The sequence below is a fragment of the Ochotona curzoniae genome, unplaced genomic scaffold (assembly GCF_017591425.1).
Source record: "Ochotona curzoniae isolate NIBS_2020 unplaced genomic scaffold, NIBS_Ocur_1.0 contig_883, whole genome shotgun sequence".
Classification (NCBI taxonomy): domain Eukaryota; kingdom Metazoa; phylum Chordata; class Mammalia; order Lagomorpha; family Ochotonidae; genus Ochotona; species Ochotona curzoniae.
Window position 1 is genome coordinate 52,052,367 of NW_024466599.1, and position 27,782 is coordinate 52,080,148.

The window sequence follows — 27,782 nt, forward strand, 5'->3', positions numbered from 1 at the left end:
TTTTTATTGGAAAGTAAGATACACAGAGAGGAGTAGAGACAGAGAGGAAGATCTTCCATCCGCTGATTCACTCCCCTAAGTGACCACAATGGCCAGCACTCTGCTGATCTGAAGCCAGGAGCCAGGAACTTCTTCCAGGTCTCCCAAGAGGGTACAGGATCCCAAGGCTTTGGGCTTTCCTCTACTGCCCTCCCAGGCCACAAACAGGGAGCTGGATTAGAACCAGCATCCGTATGGGATCCTAGCATGTTCAAGGTGAGGACTTTAGCCACTAGGCTACTGCGTCAGGCCCTTTTTAAGTCAGCAGAATGGTCAACTCAGAACTGTCCCCTATGTATCCATGGTGTCCTTGGCATAAGTGGTCACTCCTGTGTGTCCCCCTAGCCCCACCCCACCGATTGGTCAGTGTTCACATGTCGAGTCCCTGAGGATGCTGGGCAAGGAGGCACAAATGTGTTTGGAGATGTTGTTTCTGGCTTCGGCCCTGTTTGTGCGAGTGTCAGCAAGCCCGTAACCTCTGTGTGCCTTAGTTTCTTATCTCATGGAAGAGACCCTTGCCTGACCCAAGGACTACCTCAAGGGCTTTCTGTGAGGACAGAGGAGTGTCGCAAGACTCAGAAGCCTTTAGGGCTAAGGTTATCAATGCTGGCTGTGTGCTGGACTAACTAGGGAAGATTCTAGTCTTTAAAAAAAAAAACATTGATGCCCACACTTGGCCTTCCCTCTTGCCCTTGGCCAATTAATCAAAACCTCAGGCAACTAATTCATCCCAAGATGTCTCAAACCTCTGCCTGAGAAAGGAAGGACACACACTTTGGAAGAATCGTGAATTGTGTATGGCTTATAACTTCTTAAACAAAAAAAATCCTTTTTTTTTTTGGAAACACAGACATTTCTTTAGGAATGACCAGATGTTGACATATCTGTTCATGGTCTAATCAAGTACTATCTGAGCAGGTTCTCTATTTCTCACCAGGCACCTGAAAACCTCAAAATGTGCTTTCATTTATCCAGTGTATGAAGCCTTGGCAACTGATGTACATAGATAGGAACTTGTAAATCTTCTAAATATATGTTGAGATGAATTATTTATGTGCGAATAAATTCCCTTGTACTCAATGCCTGTGCTAAGTGTAAACTCCATTTTATCAACATCTTGTAAGTGCCTCCATGTTTGTATGACATATGCATGCCGGGTCTGGGAGAGCTGGAAGGGACAAAACCAGCCAAGTAGCAGTGAAGCTGCAAAACTTTTCACAGTTAAGGTTGTGTACTAGCAGGGGTGGATCCAGCCCTCCTGTGAGTGGGTGGAATGGGGCTCCACTAGCGAAGTGAGAGCACTGAAGTGGACCCCGGATCTAGCATGTGGATGCTGTAGACAACATTCAGTATGCACATGTCTGATCCCGGACAGAGAGTCTGTAGCTCAGAGGCAATGACTTCCAAAATAAGGCAGTTTATGAATGTTCAAAATGCCTGGAGCATTAAATGGATGATATTCCAGCTGTGTGTGTTCCCCTTGCTTTTGTCATCTTACTGTGTGCATTGACAGCCCTGTGATGTCACTGGTGATTTTTTCCTGTAAATGAGTAGTAAATAGGCCAGGGTTTTTCAAACCATATAGGATCTCTATGTTACCATCTGTATTTTTTTTTTCGTCCCTAACTCTTCATTGAAAGTGCAAAAGCAGTCCCAGACTCATAAGCCATATAAAAAGAGACTAGATGTGACCAGAGATCGTCCTTCCAGAAATGGACTCTAAAATGAAGTGTCCACAACCCAGGCCTTGTTTCCCATGGGCCTTCTTTATTGGCCAAGGCACAATGCCCATTGTAAAGTGAGTCCAAGGTTGTAAGAGAGGGTTGAGGTGTGCTTCTAGTATGGGACAAAGTGGAAGGGCTTCTCAATGAGATTTCCATAACTGGCCAGAAGCCAAGGTCCTTAGGGAGCATTTCACTTACCCCAGGCTTGTAAAGGCCCACAGCTGTCACCTACCTTAGGCACTTAGTCTCAAGATAGAAAGGACTTCATTTGAATGAAGTCATTAATTTATAACTTGCATATTGCCTCTGATGCTTTGGGGCTCCTTTCTCATGCTCAGCTGGTCTGCCTTTTGTGTCTGCTTCCACTCAATAAACACACTTCTGGCACAGAGAAGGCCCTTCCATATTCAGAAACCCGAGCTTGGACACCATAGTTTGGGATACAGCTGACATGAAACTCCATAGAGATTTATTTCATGGGCGGGGTGCAGCAGCCAGGCACACAGCCACTTAGGCACCCAAGAGTGATGAGATGAGGCACCCAAGAGTGAGGCCTTCACAATGTTTTCCTTGGGGATGCTGGCTCCCTTTGCTGTGAGAAGTTATCTCTTTGGGGAGCGTGGAGGAAATGTCTATTTATTCAGCACAATCCCTTTTTCTTAAAAAACAAAACAAGGGCCCGGCGCGGTGGCGCAGTGGTTAAGGTCCTCGCCTTGCACGCCCGGGATCCCATATGGGCGCCGGTTCTATCCCAGGCAGCCCCGCTTCCCTTCCAGCTCCCTGCCTGTGGCCCGGGAAAGCAGCAGAGGACGGCCCAAAGCTTTGGGAACCTGCACCCGCGTGGGAGACCCGGAAGAGGCTCCTGGCTTCGGATCGGCATAGCGTCGGCCGCTGTGCTCACTTGGGGAGTGAATCATCGGATGGAGGATCTTCCTCTCTGTCTCTCCTCTCTGTATATCCGCCTTTCCAATAAGAAAAAAACATAATAAAAAATAAATCTTAAAAAAAAAAGTGCACAAGTAACAATGAAACCACTTAATCAAAAGTAAAAATGTTTTTGCTTCAAAGGACACCATCGCAAAAGTAAAAAGGCAACTGAAAGAATGAGAGAAAATATTTTCAGATCACATATGATGATCATAAAATATATTAAATAATTATTCAATAATTTTAAAATCCAATTTCAAAGTAAGTAAAATATTATTGTTCAAGATATTTATTTCTCCAAAGTATAGATACAAATGGGTCAATTGTGGGGTGTAAGGTAGCTCATGCAGACAAGTTGAGGCGGTCTTTATTTAAGGAGTCTTTATTAACTAAGCTTGGTGATGGCAGGGCCCACTAGAATTTAGCAAGTGAGAAGTCCACAGGACAATTCAGTCTGAATAAAAAACAAGAAACAAACAAACAAACAAACAAACAAATGGTCATGATGGTAAAGTTCATTCATTACACTGAAGATTTATGTTACACACTTACAAGTTGTAACTTTTAGCATTCACCTTTTCCTGGCTTCTCTGTCCATGCTCCATTACTACTCGGCCTCACCTCCCTTGGAACTCTTGAAAGTACACAGATTAGAAACACAAAGCATCTTTCACCGAGGCACCCAAGCAGTGAACAGAGAGTGAGGAATACAGACACACAGGCACCATGCTCAGGGAATACCTGTCCTTGGAGTCTGTCAGCAGCAAACCAGAGAGCAAGTTTTAGGAGTTTTCACCATCAACCAAAAACACTAGATGCCAGTGAGCCATACAGGAGATGTTTATTCAGAGCAGAAAGGGACTGTGTGCACACGGAAGGGATGAAGGCAGAGAGGGAGACAGAGAAGAGCAGCGTAGAGCAGAAAGAGCATGAGAAGAGGAGAGAAGGGACTCCTGCCCTGGGAAAGAAATAGAGAGCCACAAGTGTGCGCCAGCAGGATAAAGAGAGAATGAGGAAAGGAAAGAATGAGAAAGAACACAGGGGCACGTATGGGGAGTCCAGGGCCATGGGAATACGGCTGTCAGGTACAAAGTGGGCTCGTAACTAAATAGCGTGAGACTTTACAAAAAAATGAAACTGAAACTTAGGGGAACTAAAATCCAAGGGAAGCAACTATCTAAAGCAGTGGCAGGTCCAAAATGATGGGAGTCTCGTCAATCTTGAGGGCTGATGTTCACAGCAAGCAAGTACTGGTGAGGCCAGGAGTTGGAGTGCAAGAGTGAGGGAAGCAGGTGACCAAGAGAAAGCCCTTCCTTATTTCGGCCCTTTAGAGGGGCTTGGGAGGGCAGAGGTTCTGCAACAACACAATATGCCCCCTCTCAGGTTCCAGGTGGTGATGGGTGAGCCTCACAGGTGGGCAGAAAGGACCACGTAGGGAGGTGTGGCTTTCAAGCTCATGACCCTGAACTAGCTGCCCAAGACCGTAGCAACAATAAGCACCATTAGTTGTTAAGGAAATACAAGTGAAAGCCCCAATTTGATGTAGGTAGTACATCAGAAACATAATAAGATGCTTACAATACAGAAGAAATAATAGTAAGTGCTGGTAAGGAGATGGAAAAACTAGACATTGTGTGGGGAATGTCAGATTGGGCAGCACCCTTAGGAAACAGTTTTTCACAACCTCATAAAGTTAAGCCTGAGGACAGCTGTTTAGCCAGGGTCTAGGAGGTCCGTGTGCCATTGGATGGAGTTCCCGGGTTCCTTTCTCAGCGCCAATTCCTGATTCAAGCTTCCTGCGCTTGCCAAACCCAGCAAACAGTCACGGCAGATCAAATAAACTGGATTCCATCACCCACGTAAGAGGCCTAGCTCCCCACTTTTGCCCTGGTGCAGGCCTGGCTGTTGCTTGCCTTTAGGAAATGAACCAATGAATGGATGTTCTCCGTCTCCCACTCTGCCTCTCAGAAGGCAGTGGGTGGAGGTAAACATAAAGTACGGATTAATAGCTATAATTCCTAAAAATGAAAATCCATCCAACACAAAAACGTGTGCACACATGCATAGCATCATTCATAATGGCCACACAATAGAAACTATCCAGATGGCCCTTGGACGATCCTTAGCAAGGGAGTAGAACCGAAGAGTTAACATTTCAATTGCGCTTGGAGTCTCACTTCCGGTATTTGGGGGAGGAAGGAAGTGAGCCGGGTCGGAACACAGTTGCAGGGGCGCTGTGGCCCAGCGCTGGTTTTGTACAGTTTCAACCGGCCCATTCGCGGTGCGGTTTTGGCTCCACGTCGACCCTGTATTACCGCAGGGCCGACGGAACAGGGCGGGAAACTACATTTCCCAGCAGGCGCCGGGCGCCGAGTCCCGCCCGCAGTTCCGCCCGCGTGCGGTGCTGCAGTCGCCGACTTCCCTGGACCTCTGGGCGAACACATGGATCCGGTCGGCCGGTGGCGTGGCCTGCCCGAGGGGCCCACCCTGAAGCATCTGACCGAGCCCTCTTACGGGGTCCCGCGGGAGCAGCAGAACGCAGCCTTGCAGGAGCTGACGCGGGCGCACGTGGAGTCGTTCAACTATGCAGTGCGCGAGGGGCTCAGCCAGGCGGTGCAGGTGAGCGCGGTGCCTGCAGGGCTATGGAGAAGGTGCGGGATGCGGGAGCCCCGGCTCCTGATGGCTCTGTGGTGGTGCTTCGGGGCGCCCCAGCATCTCGGAGGGGGCGCTGCATCGGTGCACCTGTGCTTAACTCAGCGTGACTTTGGAGGAGCGAGGAAGTGGCGCGTCCCGCCCTCCACCACGCATCCAAAGACTCGCCTGAACCTCTGAATGGATGCATCGTGGGCTGTAAGGTTGCTCATCTCCTCCTTCCCGAGCTCCAAAGAGGAACTCTTGGGTGCCTGTAGCCAATGACAAACAAGTTAGAGGAAGGGGTACCTGAGCTGGAAAAGCCAGCAGAGCCGGAGAGAGGCACCAGCCGCTGTCTGGGAGTGTTTGTGCACCTGAGGTGGGTGGCTGAGGCTGGCGAAGCTCAGGTGAGGACGGCGGAGGACGGGCTCCTACAATAAGCATCGCCTGGCTCCCCAGGCACCAGGAGGCAGTGGACGCTCTGGCGCGCTCCTTCTTGGGCTTTTGCGATTGGGGCAGTCAGTACCCATCCTATAGAGAACTGCCCTGCCCAGGGCTTGTGCAGGCTTAGGTGGGAGCACCTGGGAGGTGACGTTAACTCAGGTGGTGGAGGAGGACAGGATGAGGGGAGTTCCTGGGAAGGAGCAGGTTGCGAGCCCCCAGGGGGCTTGTGCTCTCACAGGGTCCTGTCTCTTGGAAAGGTGGTCCCTGGACCCAGGGGTGGCGAAAACAGTGAAGGCAGGCCAGGATTGAGAGGGTGTGTAATGTAGAGCAGCAGCGAGCGCCTCTCAGGCCATTGTTTTAGTTGAAGTAGGTGAAGAGGATCTGCTCCTCGTAGGTAACGATGTACCTTAGCCGGTACCCATCACACTATTGGGAAATATTTATCCCCGTGGCAAATAGTCATTCTTGTATTTGTCTACAGTTCCCCGTTTAATGCTCCATCCCTTGGATGTGAAATGTATAGGTAAAAATTTGGAAAATCTGGGTTGAATCTCATGAAGAAAGGGACCTGTGTATTCCCTCTAGGCTCTGTGGCTGGTACAGGAGGGCAGGCCAGAGCTGGTGTGTCCTCAGTGGGAGTGTGGGGCTGCAGGAGGAGAGACGTGCCTGGGCACGCTGCCTTCCGCTTTGCTTGGGACTGCCTGCAGGTGGAAGCCTCAGTAATCCTGATTCGAAGGCTGTTCCCGTCTCCTTGCTCTCTTAGCAGGAATCGGAGGGGACATGGTAGGACTAGTGAAGGCAGACAGTTGGTTCCAAGACCAGGAGCTTTTCTCTGCTCCCAGGCTAAGAAAAAATCTTGAGTTAATGTATGACCGTTTTTTTGTTTTTTAAGATTTGTTTTTTTGAAAGGCAGAGTTAGAGAGGAATCTTCCATGCACTGGTTCACTCCTTCAATAGTCAGAGCTGAGCTGATACAGAGCTAGGAGCCGGGAGCTTCTGGGTCTGCCATGTGGGTGCAGGGGTCCAGGTGGAAGGGTTATCTTGGGCTGCTTTTTTAGGGACCTGGATTGGAAACAAAGTCGTCAGGATTGGAGCCGGTGCCACAGGAGGTTGCTTTTTCCACTACGCCACGGAGCAGGTCCTAGATGACAGCCTTAGGTTCTTCATGAAGTTAGGAATAGAAGCAAGTGTGATCATTTTCTTTGTATCGCACTGGCTCTGTAGGCACCCATGCTCGTGGAGCAGCTGGGCTTGGCAGGAGTCTCTAAAAAAAATGCCTTGGCCGGGCGAACTGAATAATCATGTGCCTTGTGTTTCAGGCCATACCTCCCTTTGAGTTTGCTTTCAAAGATGAGCGCATCACGCTTACCATTGTGGGCGCCGAGATCAGCCCACCCACAGTTCCCAAGGGGACCATCTGCAAAGAGCTCAATGTGTATCCGGCCGAGTGCCGTGGCCGAAGGAGCACCTACCGCGGGAGGCTGATGGTGAGTGCCAGCCGTGAAGGGCTGTGCCCACAGTTCTACCTCCTTCGTGCTGTTGTGCAAGCACTCGGTTGTTCGACATGGTACGGGGCCTTACTCTGGAAGTCTTCACTGTTCTCAGAAGTTGCTTTTTCTCCTTTGCACCTAGGCTGATATCAACTGGGCAGTAAATGGCGCCTCCAGAGGAATCATCAAACAGTTTCTTGGCCATGTCCCCATCATGGTGAAATCCAAGCTTTGCAACTTGTATGGGCTTCCTCCCCAGGCCCTCATCAAACACCACGAGGAGCCAGAGGTAACTCCAGGCCGGCTAGCTGGCTGCTCGGGGCTGGGAGCCAGGCTTCCCGGACAGGGACAAATGAGAGGTTAACACCTCATCTTCACAGGCTTGAGGGTTCCTGAGATTGTCCCCTGAGGCATATTTTGAGGCAAGAACTGGAAGTTTATTCTCCTATTTTCTGAGTCATGCATTTTTTAGACTTCCAGGAAATGTGTGTGTGTTTCTGGCCATCTTAATGCACAGGACTGCTGTGCCAAGTGTCTGCTTCTGACAGTAGGATTGTGCAGATGTAGGAGAACTTACACGCCTTCTCACCGATTCTTTCTACAGTGGCTTCATGCTCACAGCTAGTGAGGTATCTTACTTAGCAAATTTTCCTTCGTCTCTGATAGGAAATGGGAGGCTATTTTATAATCAATGGCATTGAGAAAGTCATCCGGATGTTGATTATGCCTCGGAGAAATTTCCCCATTGCCATGGTACGGCCAAAATGGAAAAGCAGAGGACCTGGCTACACTCAGTATGGTAAGTTCTCTTTGAAAAGTTTTAAGCCAGTTTAAAAAAAAAAAAAACACATGCACCCTCAACAGGTGCAATAGGTGGGAAAAAAAAGGGGGGAGTTTTCTCCTATTTATTTGATTTTTTTCTGCTTTGCATTTCTATGCAAAGATCTGATAATGAAGGCAGGGAGGAAATGGAAGGATGTTGGTTAGAGGGTGCTGAGCTTTCAGTTCTAAGCGAGTCAGTTCTGGGCGTCTGATGCAGGGCCTGGTGATAACAGTCAATAACACTGCTTTTTTTTCTTTGTGATTTGGAAGAGAATAGATTTCAAGTATCCTGACTATAGGGCATGTACATGTGTTCCTGCACACGTGTGCACACACACACAGATGGTAACTGTGGGTCATGACTGATGTTTTGCCCAGCTTTATTGTGGCTGTCATTACCCAAAGTACACATGGCTCATTCCTTCACTTGCGGTCGGGTCATATCCCAAGAAATCCACCGTAAGATGAAGGTATGCAGGGCCCGGCGGCATGGCCTAGTGGCTAAAGTCCTCTCCTTGAACACGCCAGGATCCCATATGGGCGCCGGTTCTAAAACTGGCAGCTACACTTCCCATCCAGCTCCCTGCTTGTGGTCTGGAAAAGCAGTCGAGGACGGCCCAAAGCCTCGGGACCCTGCACCTGTGTGGGATACCCGGAAAAAGTTCCTGGTTCCTGGCTTCGGATCAGCATGGCATCGGCCGTTGTGCTCACTTGGGGAGTGAATCATCGGACAGAAGATCTTCCTCTCTGTCTCTCCTACTCTCAGTATATCTGACTTTCCAATAAAAAATAAAGCTTAAAAAAAAAAGATGAATATATTAAAAAAAAAAAAAAAGATGAAGGTATGCAGTGGAACGTGCTGTGCTGTGTAACTAAGCTAGGTGCAGCCGTCTGAGCTCGGGACACCTGACTGAGCCCACAGCCAGGCCTGTACCCCTCTCGGGTACACAGCCAGGTGGGTGTTCTGTAGGCACAGTGGAATGTGAGAAGGCAGAGCTCAGGGCTGACACGCAGGCCATGTGGTTCTGTGCAGCTGGGGTTGCCTCCCTCATGGCTGCGTCACTGACCGGGAGCCCCCTTCATGCTGTGTGTACCTGGCCCGGCAGGAGGTCAACATTCAAAGTGGTCTTAAGATTTTTTTTTAAAAGAAAATCCTAATATAATCCTGGGAAACCTACTTCCCTGCAACAGTGCATTCTTCTTTTAAAAAAAGAATATTTTTTATTTGGAAGAAATTTTTACAGAGAGGGGAGAGACCGAGAGATCTTCCATCTGCTGGTTCACTTCCCAAATGGCCGCAATGGTCAGAGCTGAACTGATCTGAAGCTAGGAGCCAGGAGCTTCTTTCCAGTCTCCCATGTAGGTGCAGGGTCCCAAGGATTTGAGCCATCCACCACTGTTTTTCCAGGCAAAAAAACAGCAGGATCAGAACTGCTGGCCCTTCTGTGGGATGTTAGGGCTTTGCGCAAGCCTCTGTATTATGTATTTTTATGCCACTGCTTGTGGCAGTGAAGACTGGGCTGATCTGTTGTGACAGTGCCCCTGGAGGTGTCACTGGCTGACAGTCACCCTACCCCCAAGTGCTCTGTGGCACCGACTGGCTTCTCCAGGCCGACAACCAGCAACCCCTGCATCCAGACAGCTCCCCCTGATGACTGAGGTAAAGATCAGCCCTTCATTGTAGCTGTGCACACCACACCCAGATGCAGTGTCGGCACGGCCAGATAGCCATGTAGTCCTTCACATCAATTGATACCATAACACGCTGAAAAACCTAATATCCTGCTTTTCTCCATGTGAGCTCTCGCATGTGGATAGTAGAGATGTAAAAAGCTGACTTTGCACCCAGTGGACAGTTAGTGAGACCTACAGATGTTTCGGTGGCCAGTCATGGTGTGCTCATGTGTGATGTGTGCCGCTTGCTTCCACAGGGGTGTCCATGCACTGCGTGAGGGAGGAGCACTCTGCAGTGAACATGAACCTGCACTACCTGGAGAACGGCACGGTCATGTTGAACTTCATCTACCGGAAGGAGCTATTTTTTCTTCCTTTGGGATTTGCACTTAAGGTGTGACTCTCCAAATGGATGTGATTGTGGTTAGGGTGAGAGTCCTGGGGGACCCTGCTGTGCTTGGGGAAGGAGTCCTGGGGGACCCTGCTGTGCTTGGGGAAGGAGTCCTGGGGGACCCTGCTGTGCTTGGGGAAGGAGTCCTGGGGGACCCTGCTGTGCTTGGGGAAGGAGTCCTGGGGGACCCTGCTGTGCTTGGAGAGGGAGTCCTGGGGGACCCTGCTGTGCTTGGAGAGGGAGTCCTGGGGGTCCCTGTGTGCTTGGAGAGGGAGTCCTGGGGGTCCCTGTGTGCTTGGGGAGGGAGTCCTGGGGGACCCTGCTGTGCTTGGGGAGGGAGTCCTGGGGGTCCCTGTGTGCTTGGAGAGGGAGTCCTGGGGGTCCCTGTGTGCTTGGGGAAGGAGTCCTGAGGGTCCCTGTGTGCTTGGAGAGGGAGTCCTAAGGGTCCCTGTGTGCTTGGAGAGGGAGTCCTGGGGGTCCCTGTGTGCTTGGGGAAGGAGTCCTGGGGGACCCTGCTGGGTGGGAAGGAAGTCCTCAGATTTCCCTGCGTGGATTTCTCCCAGGGAAGTGGACGCTGTGCTAGTTGTCTGTTGCTGCTTTTACCTCCATGTCCAGTAGGATGTGTCTCCCCTATATCAGGAACCTGGAAGGACTGACCCTGGCGGTTCCAGAGAACATGGCAGAGGCTGACTTACCTGGGGTGTCTCGTGTTTCTCACCTTATTCTCTTGGTCCTGTGGACCTCAGCTGATTGACTGTGGGAGGAGTCTATCCAGGTTGTGAAGTGCCTGCAGCTGAGGCCCCCGCCCAGGCTGTCGTCCACTCATCACTGTGTTTTAGTTAGGAGAGGCAGTAGTGGAGCACCCAGTCTACTTGAGTAGTTAAATCATCAGAGGAGAAAATTGCTACTAAAGGAGTAAAATGTCTTGCCTGTCACCTGCGAGCAGCTCAGGCTAACCTTCTTCTCCTTATTGCAGGCCCTTGTCAGCTTTTCCGATTACCAGATTTTCCAGGAGCTCATCAGAGGGAAAGAGGACGACTCTTTCTTCCGGAACTCTGTCTCCCAGATGCTGAGGATTGTCATGGAGGAGGGTTGTTCTACCCAGAAGCAGGTCCTTAACCATCTCGGCGAATGTTTCCGAGTAAAGCTCAACCTTCCGGACTGGTACCCGAATGAGCAGGCTGCGGAATTCCTGTTTAAGTATGCATGCTTTGCCATGTCTGCATTCTTGGGGTAGAAGGGGATGGTGGCTCCTTGCCCTGCCTGCAGTTTGGGCTGGTGCTGCTCTGAAAGTCGGGGTGAGCCTGGGGTAGAATGCAGATCCTGCTGGTAGGGGCTGGCTGAGTCTCTAGCCAGCCTTACATTTCTGTCTCTCAACTTGCTCACTGTCTTCCTCCCTCTCTGGTGGTTTCATTTGATAGTACTGCATTTTTTTTTTCATTTATTTTTAAATTGTTTCAGATTTCCAAAATCATGTCCAAGGTAGTACTTTGGCTGACTGTTCACATTGTACCACATTCACTGGATGGCTATCCTGTGCATAGATACACATTTTTCCTTGTGCACTATTTGATAGTTGCAGCTACTGTGTGTCTGTTCATGTCCCCAAAGTTCAGCTCCAGGCGAGCTCTGTGCAGAAGGTTGCCTCAGGCTGGGCCCGGCGCGGTGGCGCAGTGGTTAAGGTCCTTGCCTTGCACCCCCGGGATCCCATATGGGCGCCGGTTCTATCCCGGCGGCCCCTCTTCCCTTCCAGCTCCCTGCCTGTGGCCTGGGAAGGCAGTCGAGGACGGCCCAAAGCTTTGGGACCCTGCACCCGCGTGGGAGACCCGGAGGAGGCTCCTGGCTTCGGATCGGCATAGCGTCAGCCGTTGCGCTCACTTGGGGAGTGAATCATCGGACGGAAGATCTTCCTCTCTGTATATCCGCCTTTCCAATAAAAAAATAACAAAAATAAATCTTTAAAAAAGAAGGTTGCCGCAGGCTGCAAGATGAACATGGCAAGTGTGGCCAGTAAACTGAAAAACGATTCTTAGTTTTAATGAAGCGGAAATAGCCAAGTGGGACTGCTTGCTCCTGTAACTGGCTGGTGCGGTGCTAGACCTTGTACCTCTGTTCTGTACGATGCATATCACCCAAGGAAAAGCCTCTCCCCCCCCCCCCGGCTTGAGTAAGGATTCTTGTTTATAAGTATACATGAAGTATTTACTGATGATCTTGGTCAGAAAGACATTAAGAAGTATTAGCAGCTGAGTTTCTTAAAGCGTTTTCTTTCTGTTTTGGCAGCCAGTGCATCTGTATCCACTTGAAATCCAACACGGAGAAGTTTTACCTGCTTTGCTTCATGACTCGGAAGCTCTTTGCTTTAGCCAAAGGCGAGTGCATGGAGGACAATCCTGACAGTTTAGTCAATCAGGAGGTGCTCACACCTGGCCAGCTCTTCCTTATGTTTCTGAAGGTAAGCGCATCAGTCCTCGCCACGTGTGCTCATGGAGGAAGGTGGTGGCACCTGGTAGAGTGTGTCTGCATGTTCAGAATGCCCGATTTTAGAGTGTGCAATTTTGTTTTTGTTGTTTAGTAGTAAAAACAGAGGGGCCCACTGCAGTGGGTCGATTGGCTGATCCTCCTGCATATGGGCGCTGGTTTGTGTTCCGGTTGCTCCATTTCCCATCCAGCTCCCTGCTTGTGGCCTGGGAAAGCAGTGGAGGATGGCCCAAAGCGTTGGGATCCCGTACCTGAGTGGGAGCCTCATAAGAAGCTCCTGGATTTGGATCAGCTCAGATCCAGCTGTTGGAACCACTTGGGGACTGAACCAGAAGATGGAGGATCTTTCCATCTCTCCTTCTCTCTATAAATCTGCCTTTCCAGTTAAAATAAATAAATATTTCTTCTTTTTCTTTCTTCTTTTTAAGAAACCATCCGATATTGTAGCTGAGAGCATCAAATCGTGGTCACATCATGAACAGTTAAGTGTGAACGGGCTGGAGTGTACCTGGAGCTCACTCTTGTTCTTTACACACTCCCTGTTTGTGGATTCACTTGCTGGCTCAAGTTTATTGGTGTCACCTCTCCCTACCCCCGTGGCCCACAATGCTTGGAGCTTTTGCAGTCCGTCCCTGGATGCTGCCTTCCCAGCTGGGGCCAACAGGACATCTTCTTCCTGTTTCAGCCCCAACACTGTCCATGAGGAGTCTTCAGGGTCTCCTTAGTGCCCTGTTTTTCATATTTTTAATGTGCTTTTTAAAGATTTATTTATTTGTATTGGAAAGGCAGGTATACAGAGAGGAGAAGAGACAGGAAGATCCTCCACCTGATGGTTCACTCCCCAAGTGGCCACGACGGCTGGAGCTGAGCCGATCCAAAGCCAGGAGCTTCTTCTGGGTCTCCCACGCAGGTGCAAGGTCCCAAAGCCTTGGGCCGTCCTTGACTACTTTCTCAGGCCACAATCAGGGAGCTGGATGGGAAGCAGGGCTGCGGGGATTAGAACTGGCGGCCACATGGGATCCTGGCTTATTCAAGGCAAGGACTTTAGCTGCTACGCTATCGTGCCAGGCTCTTGTTATTTTTTTAAAAGGCTTTTATTTATTTGAAAGGCAGAGTTACATGGAGAGAGATATTTCATCCACTAATTCACTCCCCAAATGGCCACAATGGTTGGAGCTGAGCCGATCCGAAGCCTGGCACCAGGAGCTCCTTTATTTAATTAATTTATTTATTAATTTATTTATTACAGATTTATTATTTTTATTGGAAAGGCAGATACAGAGAGGAGAGACAGAGAAAGATCTTCCATTCGCTGGTTCACTTCCTAAACAACTGCAATGGCCAGAGCTGAGCTGATCCAAATCCAGGAGCCTGAAGCTTCTTCCAGGTCTTCCATGTGGGTGCAGGGTCCCAAGGTCATTAGGCTACTACGCCAGGCCCGGCACCAGGAGCTTCTTATGAGTTTTCCATGTGAGTGCAGGGGCCTAAGGCTTTGGGCCATCTTCTACTGCTTCCCGTGCCACAAGCAGGGAGCTGGATGGGAAGTGGAGCAGCCAGGATTAGAACCGGTGCCCTTTTGGGATCCAGTCTTTGGAGGTAGAGGATTAGCCGGTAGAGCCATTGCAGTGGACTCTTGCTGGTTTTTTTCAAGTACAGCTACTGACACTTCCTATCTGCTTAAGCTAAAGCCTGGCAGGTCACCGGTTGTCTTATGGCCACACTCTTACAAATGTATCCTTAGCAGCAAGACAGCGTTTTCCTAAGTAGGGCAATGTGTTTCAGCAACGGGCTAAGCACTGGGAAGCCTGAGACTTTCTGGGAGAAGACATCACTTAGGAACACCTCATTGTTTTGCCCATTGCCAGCGTAATTTAAGCTTCCAAACACCTGAGTTTGAGACACAGAAGCCATCTTCAGAAGATATGTGAGGAGCCAGCATTGTTGCATAGCACTTTACGTTGTTCCTTGTAACACCAGCTGCTTCAAGTCCTGGTTGCTCCACTTTCGACCCAGCTTTCTGCTAAGATGCCTGGGAAAGCAGCGGATGGGCCAGTCCTTAGGCCCCTGTGTTCATGTGGTCATTACCCTGTGCACGTGTAGGAGCCCCATGTGTATCCCCGTAAGTTTGTGCAGTTGTTAAATGTCAATCAAAAATAAAGCAAGGCTTGCGAGGCAGGCCAGCATGGGAGCGGGCTGCCTGCTCTGCAGCTGTGCCCGAATCCCTGTGCCCAGCTCCCCGGCCGTCTCTCCTCCTGGGCGTTTTTGTTTTCCTGTTATGTTTCCGATCCCGTAGCAGAAGGAAGTTTGCCTCGTCCCCACTGGCCGGTTGGCTGATTTGGAGCCTTTGAGGGCTTGCTGGTGGTTTCTGTTCTTGGGAGCACGGGAGCTGCTGCTTTGGTGTCGTTGTGGTGGCGATTGCTGATTTCTGGCATGGCACTGTGGCAGTTGCTTGATGAGAGTCTTGCAGTTCAAAATTGCAGTTAGTTCCCGTTTCTGCCAAAGCAAACAACTGATCCCATTTGCCAGAGTCCAGCTCCAGCCGAGTTCGGAGCTCGGGAAGGGTGCATAGAGTCGGCGATAAAGAAAGACACAGACACAGACACTTGATGCGTTCTCACAACAGCTCAGGAAAAAACTGTCCTTTTTATTTACTAAAAACCCTTCTCAAGCTTCTGCACAAGCAACTATTCTATTTTTTTTTTCTTTTCAAAATTAAGGGGGCATGTACAGAAATTTGGTCACTCCGTCTGCACTTCAAGGCTAAGCAGGTGCTCCTAAAGATAATTTTGCAAAATACTGTATTCATATTCTTCAAGCTATTGTTTATTCTTCAACAGTAGCCATGGAGCAACAGCCAGGACTCCAAGGCCAAGGCACATGTGATTATCTGCTAATCAGTAGTACTTTCCCACCACATTTTTACTTCTACAATTTACCCATCATTTAATGGGAAAATAGGTTATAAGGGAAAAAACCTAAAATCTAAAATAGAAACTTCAAATGTTAAATCTCCCTACAACTATAGACCCCTACAACCCCATAAACAATATGACAATAATCAAAAGCATTTTTCTTTAATAAAAGCATCCTTAATTCCTCTAGCTAAAAATTATAAAAGCGGCTAAAACAGTTACATTTTCTATGTTCCAAAAAAATTGCAAAGACAGGCTAGCCTTTGAGATAACAATAACTATATTTATTGCCATAGCAGTTTCAGCTCTCACTCCCATCACTTGTATTAATATTTAGGATATTTTCAAGCCCCTTCCCAGAAGGTGTGCTATATGTCTGGGTCCGATTTCAGGGCAATGGGTAGGCACACAATAAGGTGTCCAGAAATGGCATGGGTTTAATTGTACTCCTGTGCGCAGTTAAAGGCCCACTCACCAAGACATTATCAATAACATTAACTCTCAAGCTCACGTTGGTGATAAAAGCCATCCCACAGGGGCAAACAATGCCTCAATAGATTACAGAATTCTTAGTGGGGTGCTTGAGTGTCCATGCAAACAGGTGGTAAAACTGTGTCAAGGTGGTCAGAGAGAAGTCCGCTGGGCCTTGCCAAACAGCTGGAAGCTCCCCCGGGCCTTGCCGCACAGGGGAGCTGTTCTCATCACACCCTCGTGTCATCCACACCCACTGTGCAGACCCCAGCACCCATTAATGTGGGTCAGCCTTAGAGAAGTGGCTCTGTCCCCATCAGTGTGTGGAGAGCCGTGGTTCCTCCTCGCTTTACAGGGACGTTTGACAATGTCTGGAGACATCTTTGGTTGTTACCACCTGGGAGAGGGTGAGTGTGTGTGTGTGTGGTGTGGTGTGGTGTGGTGTAGTGTGGTGTGGGAAGGGGGTGCTGGCCTTCTGGCAGGTGCAGGCCAGGGATGCTGCTAACTACCAACAGTACTCAGGACGGCCCCTTCCAACAGCGTGTTCTTGGTGTGCAGGTGCCCAGGTGTCTGGTAAGTTAGTGTCTTCTGTCCAGGGAACCTGGTGTGGCTGTGTACTGAAAAGTTGCCATTCAGGTGTCAGGGCTTCATTGTCTTCCCAGGGCAAGTATACTCACAGCTAGCCTGGGTTTTGTGTTACAAACTCGTACCAGCATCAAGATAGAACTGGCAATGATGAAAGCATGTAGCATTTGAAAATTTGCTTTTCTTCATTTTAGGAAAAGATGGAAGTTTGGTTAACATCTATCAAAATTGCCCTGGATAAGAAAGCTCAGAAGTCCAACGTGTCCATTAACACTGAGAATTTGCAAAAGATCTTTAGTATGGGAGCTGACCTGACCAGGCCATTTGAATATCTTCTGGCTACTGGGAACCTGCGTTCCAAAACAGGTGAAATTAAGCCGAGAGGCCTCTCAAATGACTTACATGCTGTGCAATTACGTGTAGTTGCCAAAGGAGGTTCTTCTTTAAAAGGAAACTGCCTGCTTTCCCTGAAGTCTGATTTCACGGGCTGCCTTTTGACAAGCGTCTGTCAGTCTAGAGGGCTTTCACCAAGACGTATGGGTACCTTAAACCCAGTTCTTAGGGCTAAATACATCTCTTGTGCCTCCTGAAAAGATCTTCCAACTGCTGTTTCACTCCATGAATGGCTGCAGTGAGTGGAACTGAACCGATCGGAAGCCAAGAGCCCTGGGCTTCTTCTGGGTCTCTCACATGAGTGCAGGGTTCCAAGCACTTGGGCCATCCTCTGCATTCCCAGGTGCATTAGCAGGGAGCTGGATCAGAAATGGCACAGCTGGAACACAGATGCGCCTATGGCACTTGCAGGTGAAGGATTAGCCAGCTGAGGCATTGTGCCAGCTTTTTCTTGTTTAAATAGATGCTGCTAAAGCGGGTGCTGTGATTAGCAGGCTAAGTCATGCTGTGACTCCGGCTCCTCACTCAGATGAATCGAGTTACCTGATGTTCTCCCACCAAAGAGCTGGTGGTGGAGGAGCTGGGGAGCCAGCGGATGTGATGGGGAGCTTTGTGTTGTGTTTCTGTTTCACTGTTTTTGTTATGCTCCACTCACCCGAGCTGAGTGAATGTCAGAATAACCCACTCTATTGATCTTTTGAGTGTCCCAAGGCCTTATCTTCTCTAGGAACTGGTTTTGTTTCATTACGTTTGACCCGTTTTTGAGTGATGTCTGTTTTGTTAAGGTCTGGGCATCCTGCAAGATTCTGGACTCTGTGTTGTGGCCGACAAACTGAACTTCATACGCTACCTCTCCCACTTCCGCTGCGTGCACAGAGGGGCTGCATTCGCCAAGATGAGGACCACCACGGTCCGCAGGCTGCTCCCGGAGTCCTGGGGCTTCCTGTGTCCCGTGCACACCCCTGACGGCGAGCCCTGTGGCCTCATGAACCACCTGACTGCCATCTGCGAGGTCGTCACGCAGTTTGTGTACACGACATCCATCGCACCACTGCTCTGCAGCTTAGGTACGTGACCTGCTCTTGTGCAGCTTGCTCCTGGGTCAAGTTCACCTTCATACTTAAGGAGAGATTGCCTTTGCTTCTCCCCCGCCCCCAAAGATTGATTCATTTTTGTCTGAAAGGCAGGTTTTACAGAGAGGTAGAGAGAAGGTCTTCCATTCATTGGTTCACTCCCCAATTGGCCTCAATGGCCAGAGCTGAACTGACCTGAAGAAGCCAGCAGCTTGCTCCAGGTCTCCCACTTGGGTACAGAATCCTAAGGACTTGAGTTATCTTCCAGTGCTTTTCCATAAACACAGACCTGGATCAGAAATGGAGCAGCTGGGACAGGAACCACATGGGATTCTGGCACTAGGGGATGGAGGATTAGGCCACTCTGCCACCGCACCAGCCCCAATAGCCTTTTAACTGTCCTGCAGTTCTGGGCTCTCTGGTTGTGATTTGGAGACCAGGCATGTTCACTGTCTGGTTCTCCAGCAGGATTAATGATTAGACGGGTAAAACTTCCAATTCCCAGAGGCCAGGTGGTAGTAGGGATTCTCCAGCAGCAGAGAGCTTTGAGTCAGAGGTCCGGAAGGGTCAGCTTGACAAGGATTCCTTCCAGTTACAGTGCGGCCTGAGACGAGGGAGTCCCAGAGAAAGAAGCCAAGACATGCTCAAATTGAGAATGTAAGCAGTATGATGTGTACGTTCACCTTCCACAAGCAAAGGGCTAACTTTGCCACCAGCGATTTTAGTGACCAAAGCCCAGGAAAGGATAGAAAGGAGGAAAGAAAAAAGGAACGTGATGGGGCCACACACCCCACTGCTGCAGGGGAGCGGCGAGGGTTGTTTGCTCTGGCGTGGAGGAGAAGGTAGAGCAGAAAACGCTGGCTTGTTGGAGCTGAGCTGGTCAGGTGGCCGAGAGGAGAAACATTGACTGTCTTCAGAATGTGTGCAGGGTTCCTGGACAAGCAAGACTGTTTTTTGTAATCACAGCTAGTTCTTAGTAGTGGCGCTTGTGTTCTGTCAAGTCACTGTCACACTGAGTTGGTAAGTTCTCAGGGAATCACAGCGAGCAGTTCCTGCCAGCCTCTGGTCACAGCGTGTTGAGCAACTGGGCAGTATCCAGCCCAGCTTTTTGTGCTTCTGTTGAAAGATGTGGTGGACTGTGGATGTCACGCTGTCCATCAGCACCATGACACTGAGTTTACCTGATCTATTTATCCCCGTAACAGTGCAGCACAACCTCATGCCCTGAGCAGCACTGACATCAGAGCAGTGCTGTGCCTGAGATGCCGTGCCAACTGCCACAAGGATGCTGCTTGACAGTGTCATTGGACCCAGAGCATCCGCATCTTAGCTGGAAAGACATGCAGCAGGCTGAGTGTCATTGAATGACCCTGAAAATACCCTTAGTGTTGGCTTTTGTGATTATCCAGACTCATTGCAAATATGGGCCTTGCAAATAAGAATGATACAATTTTGAGAGCAGTTGGATGTTTTGGGGACTTGAATGCTAGGCTGTAAACAGTGGGTCTGTGGGTCCACGGAGAGACTGCCTTTCCACCCCTCTGCCCCAACTCATTTCCGAAAGAGTGCAAAGGGCTACCTGTTCCAAGATGATGGTTGATATCTACACACTGAAGAAGGTGTGGTGGACGTGTGAGGAGTTGGCTAGAGCACCCTGACGTGATTGTCCTGTCTGCTCCGTCACCAGGGGTCACACCTGTCGATGGGACTCCGCAGCGACCGCACATCGAGTGCTACCCTGTCCTGCTGGATGGCGTCATGATGGGCTGGGTGGACCAGGAATTGGCTCCTGGCATTGCAGATACTCTCCGTCATTTCAAGGTGAGCATGAGTCTTTGTGGATTATCACCGCCCCTAAACTTGAGTTTTTGTCCTTTGTCATTTGAGAGCTGGCTCTAGGAGAGTCTCTGAGTGGTCCAGGGCAGTCAAAAATGGATCAAGCAGTCAGTGGGTTGATGCTCATTCTAGAGGTGCTTATTTATTCCCATGGGTGGCAAAGGCCTGATCTGTACTGACCTTGGTTTGGATCTGGGGCACATCGGGCCCATTGGCAGGTTAGGATGGTCTCTTGAAGACCCCAGTGTAATAAATTTTAGCTGCTTCCCCTTATTAATTAGTACCAGTGGCATATAAATTATTTCAAAATAAGAACATTTTGGTAATACTAAATGAAGATCTATGAGAACTAAATCACAAAAATGGGTGTAGGGTTCCAAGTCTTTCGGCCGTCCTCAACTGCTTTCCCAGGGCACAAGCAGGGAGCTGGATAGGAAATGGAACAGCTGGGATGTGAATCTGCACCCATATGGGATGCCAGTGTGTTCAAGGCGAAGAATTTAGCCACTAGGATGCCACATAGGGGCTAAGAGAAAAATCTTACATCCACTGGTTCACTCCCCAGATAGCTTAGGCTGGAGCTGAGCCGATCTGAAGCCAGGAGCTTCTTCTGGGTCTCCATGCGGGTGCAGAGTCCCAAGGCTTTGGGCTGTCCTCTGCTGCTTTCCCAGGCCACAGGCAGGGAGTTGGTTGGAAAGTGGAGCAGCTGGAACACAAACCAGTGCCCTTATGGGATCTCATGCTTGCAAGGGGATCTTTAGCCAACTGAGCCATCATGCTGGGTCTTTTAGTTCTTTTTTAATCAAGCTGTTCTTCAGGTGTGCCTTCATGTGACTCTTGCATTTTCTTGGGGAGTAGTTTCTTGAGGACATTAGTTTTATTTTGAGTTTTCCTTACCTCTCGAGAAGGACTTTCCCATTTAACATTTAAAACTAAAGCCAGTGTTGGGCGTTATGTAGCAGATGCCTGCATCCTACGCCTAACTGAGTGCCTGGGTGGAATTCTACCTCCACCTCCTGCTGGTACACACGGGACACCCAGGTGGAGGTCCTGGCTTCAGCCTTGCCTAACCCTTGCAGGTACTTGGCAAGTTAGCCAGATAACTAACCTTTAAAGCAGATAAATGGAACAAAATAATATTGATAATCTATTGCATTTTTAACACCAGGAGCTGGGGTTTCATGTAGTACATCCTTGTGCATGTTATTGGTCGTCCTTATGCCCAATGTCAGTCATTGTGGTTTCCTGGTATAAGGGCTGAGCTCCCAAGGAGGTAGAGCCTTTGTCCTTCTGGACATGCTGACGTTGGCACTGTGTGGGGATGACACTGGCTCGGATGGCATTGGATTTGGGGCACTGGATTTGTTACTTGCGTAACTTAAGTTCATGGGGTATTGCTTCTCATATTAGATCTCCTCCAGTCTCCCCATCTACCAGCATGGTGGCAATCGGGCATGTCTAATGTCAGGCATACTACTTACACTCTCTTTGTTGCAAAACAGGTGTTGAGAGAAAAAAGAATCCCCCCTTGGATGGAGGTGGCCCTTGTCCCCATGACGGGAAAACCCAGCCTGTACCCGGGTCTGTACCTTTTTACCACTCCTTGCAGGCTCGTCCGGCCTGTGCAGAATGTGGAACTAGGCAGAGAAGAGCTGATTGGAACTATGGAGCAGGTATGCCTTGTCCGTGATGAGGGGTGTGCTTCTGTGGGACTTTCAGAAACCTGAGGCGGCTTTATTGCCATTGTTACATTAACAGGGAGACATGTGAAAGCAAGGTAAACCACCTTCTGCCGCCTGTGCCCAGCACTAGGCAGATGTGTGTCTCACTGCGGGGAACCTGGGAGGGACTTCTGCTCTCGGCCCCTCTCACTCAGCCCCAGAGCCCCTTTGTGCCTGGCTCTGTCTGAAGTGGCTGGTGAGATGGAAACATCCCGTGAGATTTGCCTATAGTCTTTGCCACCATGCATGCAGTTGCAAAATTAGGAACTGTGTGCTGCTTAGAAAGTTCTCCCTTTACAATTAGACCAGCGTTGATTAAGAATACATGAGGCAGATGTGACTGCTGACGGCAGGCCTCCCCTTCGCGACGCTGGGCTGGCCATGCTTTTCGGCGTCTTGCAGGAGCAGTCAGCTGAGGTGCTCCTGGGCACTGTTGACATGGGCCCTTAGCATGTTCCTCCCTCCCTCCCCAGCTCTTCATGAATGTGGCAATCTTTGAAGGTGACGTTTTGGCCGGAGTCACCACGCACCAGGAGCTCTTCCCTCACAGCATGCTCAGCGTGATCGCCAACTTCATCCCTTTCTCCGATCACAACCAGAGTCCCCGGAACATGTACCAGTGCCAGATGGGTAAGGCGGCACAGAGGGCTGGTAAAGTTGCACTTAGAGAAGCGAAGATGCAGGGGGTAGGGGACAGTACCTAGGTTCCCCCAAGCCCACTGCCCAGGTGGGACGCAGGCACAGGACACTTTCACCCGAGATGCTTCCACATGTCTTCCTGACAATAGGGACTTGCAGACCTCATATGGTACTGTTCGGCCATTTCGTAATTCTTATTCAAACTTTGGCCAGTCCAGCCTAAAATCAGATATTCTGTGCAGCAAGCACCCAGCTGAAGATGACACGTTGTTCATTCTTTCGTGAAATGGACATTTAAGAAAAAAAAAATTTTTTTAAGAGTGTGCATCCATTTGAATTTGAGACACTGTGTCTCCATGTTTGAAGCTCGTGAGCTGTGGTGATTTCCTGTGTAATGTCCGCACCCGGGGTCCTTTCCTGCCTAAAGCTTCAAGTTAGCATTACCTGGAATTTCCCTTCCCTCGAAAGTCTTCCTGTAGCATATTTATAGTACACATCACTGGCCACATGTTCTCTTGGTTCTCATTCATCTTAAAACATTTTTATTTCACTTTCACTCAAGGAAAGTCATTACTGGATGGAGTAGGATACTTCAAAAAAGTTTCTGCAAAAGGAATTTGAAATCAGTTTATTTGGGTGCAAAAATGTTTGAACTGCACACAAAGAATATTCGAGCGATTCATTAAAAATGCAGATCACAAAGAAATTATACATGTGAATCAAGAATTGTTTTTGGACTTCAAAAATATAAATGTAATTCCAGTTTTTCATGAGTGCTTTGCTGTGCTCTCCGGTCACTAGTGCCCCCATGTCCTGGTCTATGTCCTTTCTCTTCAGAAGGCAGTGGATTTAGGTCTCCTCGCATCTCTCTGTGCTGGTTTTCCCACTTCATTTCTAATTCTTAGGAGAATGGCTAATGGTTGGCCACGTGTGGTTTCCTTTATTCTGCTTACTGATTGCTGGTCTTCCATCTGTTAGGAAAAAAATATAGTGAACGTTGGAAGGTTTATTGAATTTTGTTCATATGATTATTTCTAAAGCTCTTGCTTCTGCTTGGGTCTCTGTTTCCCCTGCTGAGGCTCAGCTGTGCCTTACCTTCAGCCAGTGAGTTTGTCTGACAGCCAGTTAAGTTGCTTTTCCCTTCTTGCATCATGCTCAGGACCGTTTGCTGCTTCATTGCAAATACACCTTTTATGTTTCTGTCTACAATTCTCATTTCTTTTTGTAGTCATTTCTGTTTTCTGAAGCTTCATACCTTCTTCAATTCTGGATGTATTTCTCCTCACATGTCTGCACATTGGTTATGTAGGAACGGTTTGTTTTTTGAGTTGGGTTCCTTTCTTTTCCTCCAGTAGTGCTAGATCGTGTTTTTGTCTTGCCTTTAAATCTCTCTGTGCCTTTCTGCAGACTGTGTGTCTCTGAGCTGGGGACAGGGTTGTTGGGAACGTGTTCATACACGGACATGGGGAGTTTCATAGGAAATGTCACTCTAGTTCTTCCCATCCGGTCCTGTTAAGCTCTACTTCGTCATAAGCACAGCCACAATCACTGATTGATTCAGTCCCTTGTGATGCTGTGGTCTGTGACCTTTATGATCAGAACAAAGCAGAAAGCAGTAAGATGGTGTTTTCTTTCTCCTCTGTAGGCAAACAAACAATGGGCTTTCCACTTCTCACTTACCAAGACCGATCGGATAATAAACTGTACCGTCTGCAGACACCACAGAGTCCCTTAGTGAGGCCGTACATGTACGACTACTATGACATGGATAACTACCCCACCGGGACCAATGCCATTGTGGCCGTGATTTCTTACACTGGCTACGACATGGAGGATGCCATGGTGAGTGTGGCCGGCAGACGCAGTGCACAGCTTCACGGTTCTTGAGTTTTTTGAAGACTGTGAGATCCCTGAAGAAATATTTTGTGACCTCCAGTACTGAGTGTCTGGCACGTTCTATAACGTGGTTTCTGGTCTAAGTTGAAAGTGGGCAAGCCTTGAGGAATAGTAACTGAGTATTCAGGCATGCATGTTTAAGCACATGCTATGAATAATTGGTGATGAACGTATTCTTGGATATGGCTACCCTTTACATGTGTACATCTAAATCTTCTGGGTTTTATTGATTTTGGTGACTAGGAAAGTACTTATACAGTATTTCAAAACCCTCCCCTTCACAGATCGTGAATAAGGCTTCTTGGGAACGGGGCTTTGCCTACGGAAGCGTCTACAAGTCTGAGTTCATAGACCTCTCTGAAAAAATCAAGCAAGGAGATGATAGTTTGGTGTTTGGAGTCAAACCTGGCGACCCGCGGGTTTCACAGACGTTGAATGATGACGGCTTGCCATTCATAGGAGCGAAGCTGCAGTATGGGGACCCATATTATGGCTACCTAAACCTCAACACCGGGGAGAGCTTTGTGGTGTACTATAAGTAAGTGTCTCGCCGATTTGTAGAAGCTGTTGGTACAAGTGCTGGCAGTCAGTGGCAGTTCTCCTTTAGGTGGGGGGAACCCAAGTGGCAGCTCACTTGTCTTAAGTCAGTATGTGCTGCTATAACAAAAGGCCCCAGTGAGGCTAGGAAATTGAAGTGTCTTTCTGGAAGTCGGGATGGAGGCACCGGCAGATGCGGTGTCATTCTTCAGAGATAACACTGCCCAACTGTCCTCAGGAGGAGGAAGGGGCCAACAGCTGCCTGCCGCCTCCTATAAGCTCACTAATCTGTTCCTCATGACTTGGTCACATCCTAAAAGCCATAGCACACACGCGGAGGGGAAAACATTCAGGCCGTAGCTGCTGTGGTCTTTGTCATAACTGAATCGTCACTGTGTAAAGCAGAGAGAGTTGCATGTCTGTTGTGCTAAGTTTTTCTATTTCTTGCTTTTGGTTCATTAGAGTTTGTGGAGGTTCCTCTCTTCCCCCGAAAAAATACATTTTTTTATACAAGTTATATCTTCTGTCTCAGGCATGCTATCAGGAATGCTTCCCAGCCAAAATGTTGCATTTACTAAGTGTGTTTTTTTCTTTTTTATAAATATTTGCAAATTTATCACTTGCGATTTTTTTAAGGTTTATTTGTCTTTATTGGAAAGTCAGATTTACAGAGAGGAGACACAGAAAGATCTACTTACTGGTTCACTTCCCAAGTGACCACAACAATTGGAACTGATCTGATCCGGAGCCTGGAGCCAGGAGCTTCCTATAGGTCTCCCACACAGGTTCAGGGTCCCAAGGTTTTGGGTTTTCCCCTTACTGATTTCCCAGGCCACATGCAGGGAGCTGAAAGGGAAGTAGAGTAGCCAGGATACAAACTGGCGCCCATACAGGATTCTGGCAATCGCAAGGCGAGGACTTTAGTCCCACTATGTTGGGCCGTATGTTTCTTCTTAAAAAAATAAATTTTGGAGCCTGGCACAGTAGCTTAGCAGCTAAAGTCCTTTCCTTGCACATGGCGAAATCCCATATGGGCACTGGTTCTAATCCCAGAAGCCCCACTTCCCATCCACCTCCCTACCTGTAGTCTGGGAAAGCAGTTAAGGATGGCCCAAAGCCTTGGATCCCTGCCACCTGAGGGGAGACCCAGAAGAGGCTCCAGGCTCCTGACTTTGGATCAGCACATCACTGGCTGTTGTGACCACTTGGGGAATGAATCATCGAATGGAAGATCTTCCTCTCTGTGTATCTGACTTTCTAATAAAAATAAAACTTCAAAAAAAAAATAATAATTTTTATGTTGTTACAGCAATAGTGTTTATTTCAGTAGGTTTTCATCATAGTTCTTTAGCAGTGTTTGCTGCTCACATCCCTTCAAGTGAACACTCTTCTGTAGAGAACAGAATCAAAAGCCTTGCTCCTGATTACTTAAAGAGATACCAAGTATTTGTATCAGTGCGGGGGGCGGGGTAGAGGTAAGAATCAATCACAGACATCTTTTATGAAGCACTGATTACATGGACGAAGCTGTGTTTGGGAATTTCACCAGTTTGACGTTTCTGTGTGGTTTGTGTTTTCCTAAGGAGTAAAGAAAATTGTATTGTGGACAACGTCAAAGTGTGCAGTAACGACAGTGGGACTGGCAAATTCAAGTGCATCTGCATCACCCTGAGAGTCCCGCGGGGGCCAACCATCGGAGATAAGTTCGCCAGTCGTCACGGGCAGAAGGGCATCTTGAGCTGCCTGTGGCCGGCGGAGGACATGCCCTTCACCGAGAGTGGGATGGTCCCCGACATCCTGTTCAACCCTCACGGCTTCCCGTCGCGTATGACCATCGGCATGCTGATTGAGAGCATGGCGGGGAAGTCCGCGGCCTTGCACGGCCTCTGCCACGACGCCACCCCCTTTACCTTCTCCGAGGAGAACTCGGCCCTGGAGTACTTTGGTGAGATGCTCAAGGCCGCCGGCTACAACTTCTATGGCACCGAGAGGTTGTATAGCGGCATCAGCGGGCTGGAACTAGAGGCCGACATCTTCATAGGCGTGGTCTATTACCAGCGCCTACGCCACATGGTCTCAGACAAATTTCAGGTCAGAACAACCGGAGCCAGGGACAAAGTCACCAACCAGCCCATCGGGGGCAGGAATGTCCAGGGTGGTATCCGCTTCGGGGAGATGGAGCGGGACGCTCTGCTGGCTCATGGCACGTCCTTCCTGCTTCATGACCGCCTCTTCAACTGCTCCGACCGCTCCATAGCCCACGTGTGCGTAGAGTGTGGCAGCTTACTCTCGCCTCTGTTGGAGAAGCCGCCCCCGTCGTGGTCTGCCATGCGCAACAGAAAGTACCACTGTGCGCTCTGTAAGCGCAGCGACACCATCGACACCGTATGTGTGCCTTACGTGTTCCGGTATTTTGTAGCTGAACTGGCAGCTATGAACATCAAGGTGAAGCTGGATGTCGCATAATCTGAGACTGCTCTTCTAGGAGATGAAAACGCACGGTACAGGTGCTGTGGCAGGTTAAGCCACCACACTGCCCACATCTGACATGGGTGCCAGCCTCTCCACTTCTGATCCAGCTCCCTGCCGGTGCACCTGGGAAAGCAGCAGAAGATGACCCGAGTGCTTGGGCCTCTGCACCCATAGGGGAGACCCAGAGGAAGCTCCTGGCTCCCCACTTGAGCCTGGCCCAGCCCTGGCTCTTGGCAGCCATTTGGGGAGTAAACCAGTGGATGGAAGGTCTGTCTTCCTTTCTCTGTCACTCTTTCAAATCAATCAATAAATACATATATATTTTTTAATTATAACTTTCATTCATTAAACACTACTCTTGCATTTTTTTCCCCCAAGGATTTTAAAACTGTCGACCAAGAATTTGAGGTCTGGCTTGGTATAATAGCTACGAAGTCAATTTCTGATGTATTCTTTGCAAAATTCCACCTGTATCTTCTTAAAAAAATTACATATTTGGGCCAGTGTTGGCACTGTGAGCTAAGCTACTACATGCAGAGTCAGCATTTTGTATCAGATCATATATTTAAGTCCCTACAGCTCCTCTTCCAATCTAGCTTCCTGCTAAGGTACCTGGGAACGATG

At 48.9% G+C, this 27,782-nt stretch overlaps 1 protein-coding gene across 2 annotated transcripts; it reads left to right on the forward strand.

Moving 5' to 3' along the window:
• The first annotated feature begins 5,130 nt into the window (after positions 1-5,130).
• POLR1B (RNA polymerase I subunit B) lies at positions 5,131-27,250 on the forward strand. 2 transcript variants are annotated; one of them, XM_040993537.1, is made up of 15 exons: positions 5,131-5,309; positions 7,085-7,252; positions 7,398-7,544; positions 7,922-8,054; positions 10,009-10,145; positions 11,119-11,342; positions 12,426-12,597; positions 16,786-16,957; positions 17,770-18,051; positions 19,745-19,878; positions 21,396-21,566; positions 22,088-22,244; positions 23,899-24,095; positions 24,434-24,687; positions 26,270-27,250. In XM_040993537.1, the coding sequence occupies exons 1-15, from the start codon at positions 5,133-5,135 to the stop codon at positions 27,150-27,152; spliced, it is 3,408 nt and encodes a 1,135-aa protein (XP_040849471.1). In that variant the 5' UTR covers positions 5,131-5,132; the 3' UTR covers positions 27,153-27,250. The 2 variants fall into 2 exon arrangements, with proteins under 2 accessions (XP_040849471.1, XP_040849472.1); XM_040993538.1 differs by lacking the exon at positions 7,085-7,252.
• The last annotated feature ends 532 nt before the right edge of the window (positions 27,251-27,782 follow it).

Excerpts from the sequence above, each read along its gene's own strand:
- POLR1B (XM_040993537.1), top strand. The coding sequence starts at position 5,133 with ATGGATCCGGTCGGCCGGTGGCGTGGCCTGCCCGAGGGGCCCACCCTG. Across the intron at positions 10,146-11,118 it reads CTTTGGGATTTGCACTTAAG|GCCCTTGTCAGCTTTTCCGA; the intron begins GTGTGACTCTCC and ends TCCTTATTGCAG. Across the intron at positions 12,598-16,785 it reads TCTTCCTTATGTTTCTGAAG|GAAAAGATGGAAGTTTGGTT; the intron begins GTAAGCGCATCA and ends TCTTCATTTTAG.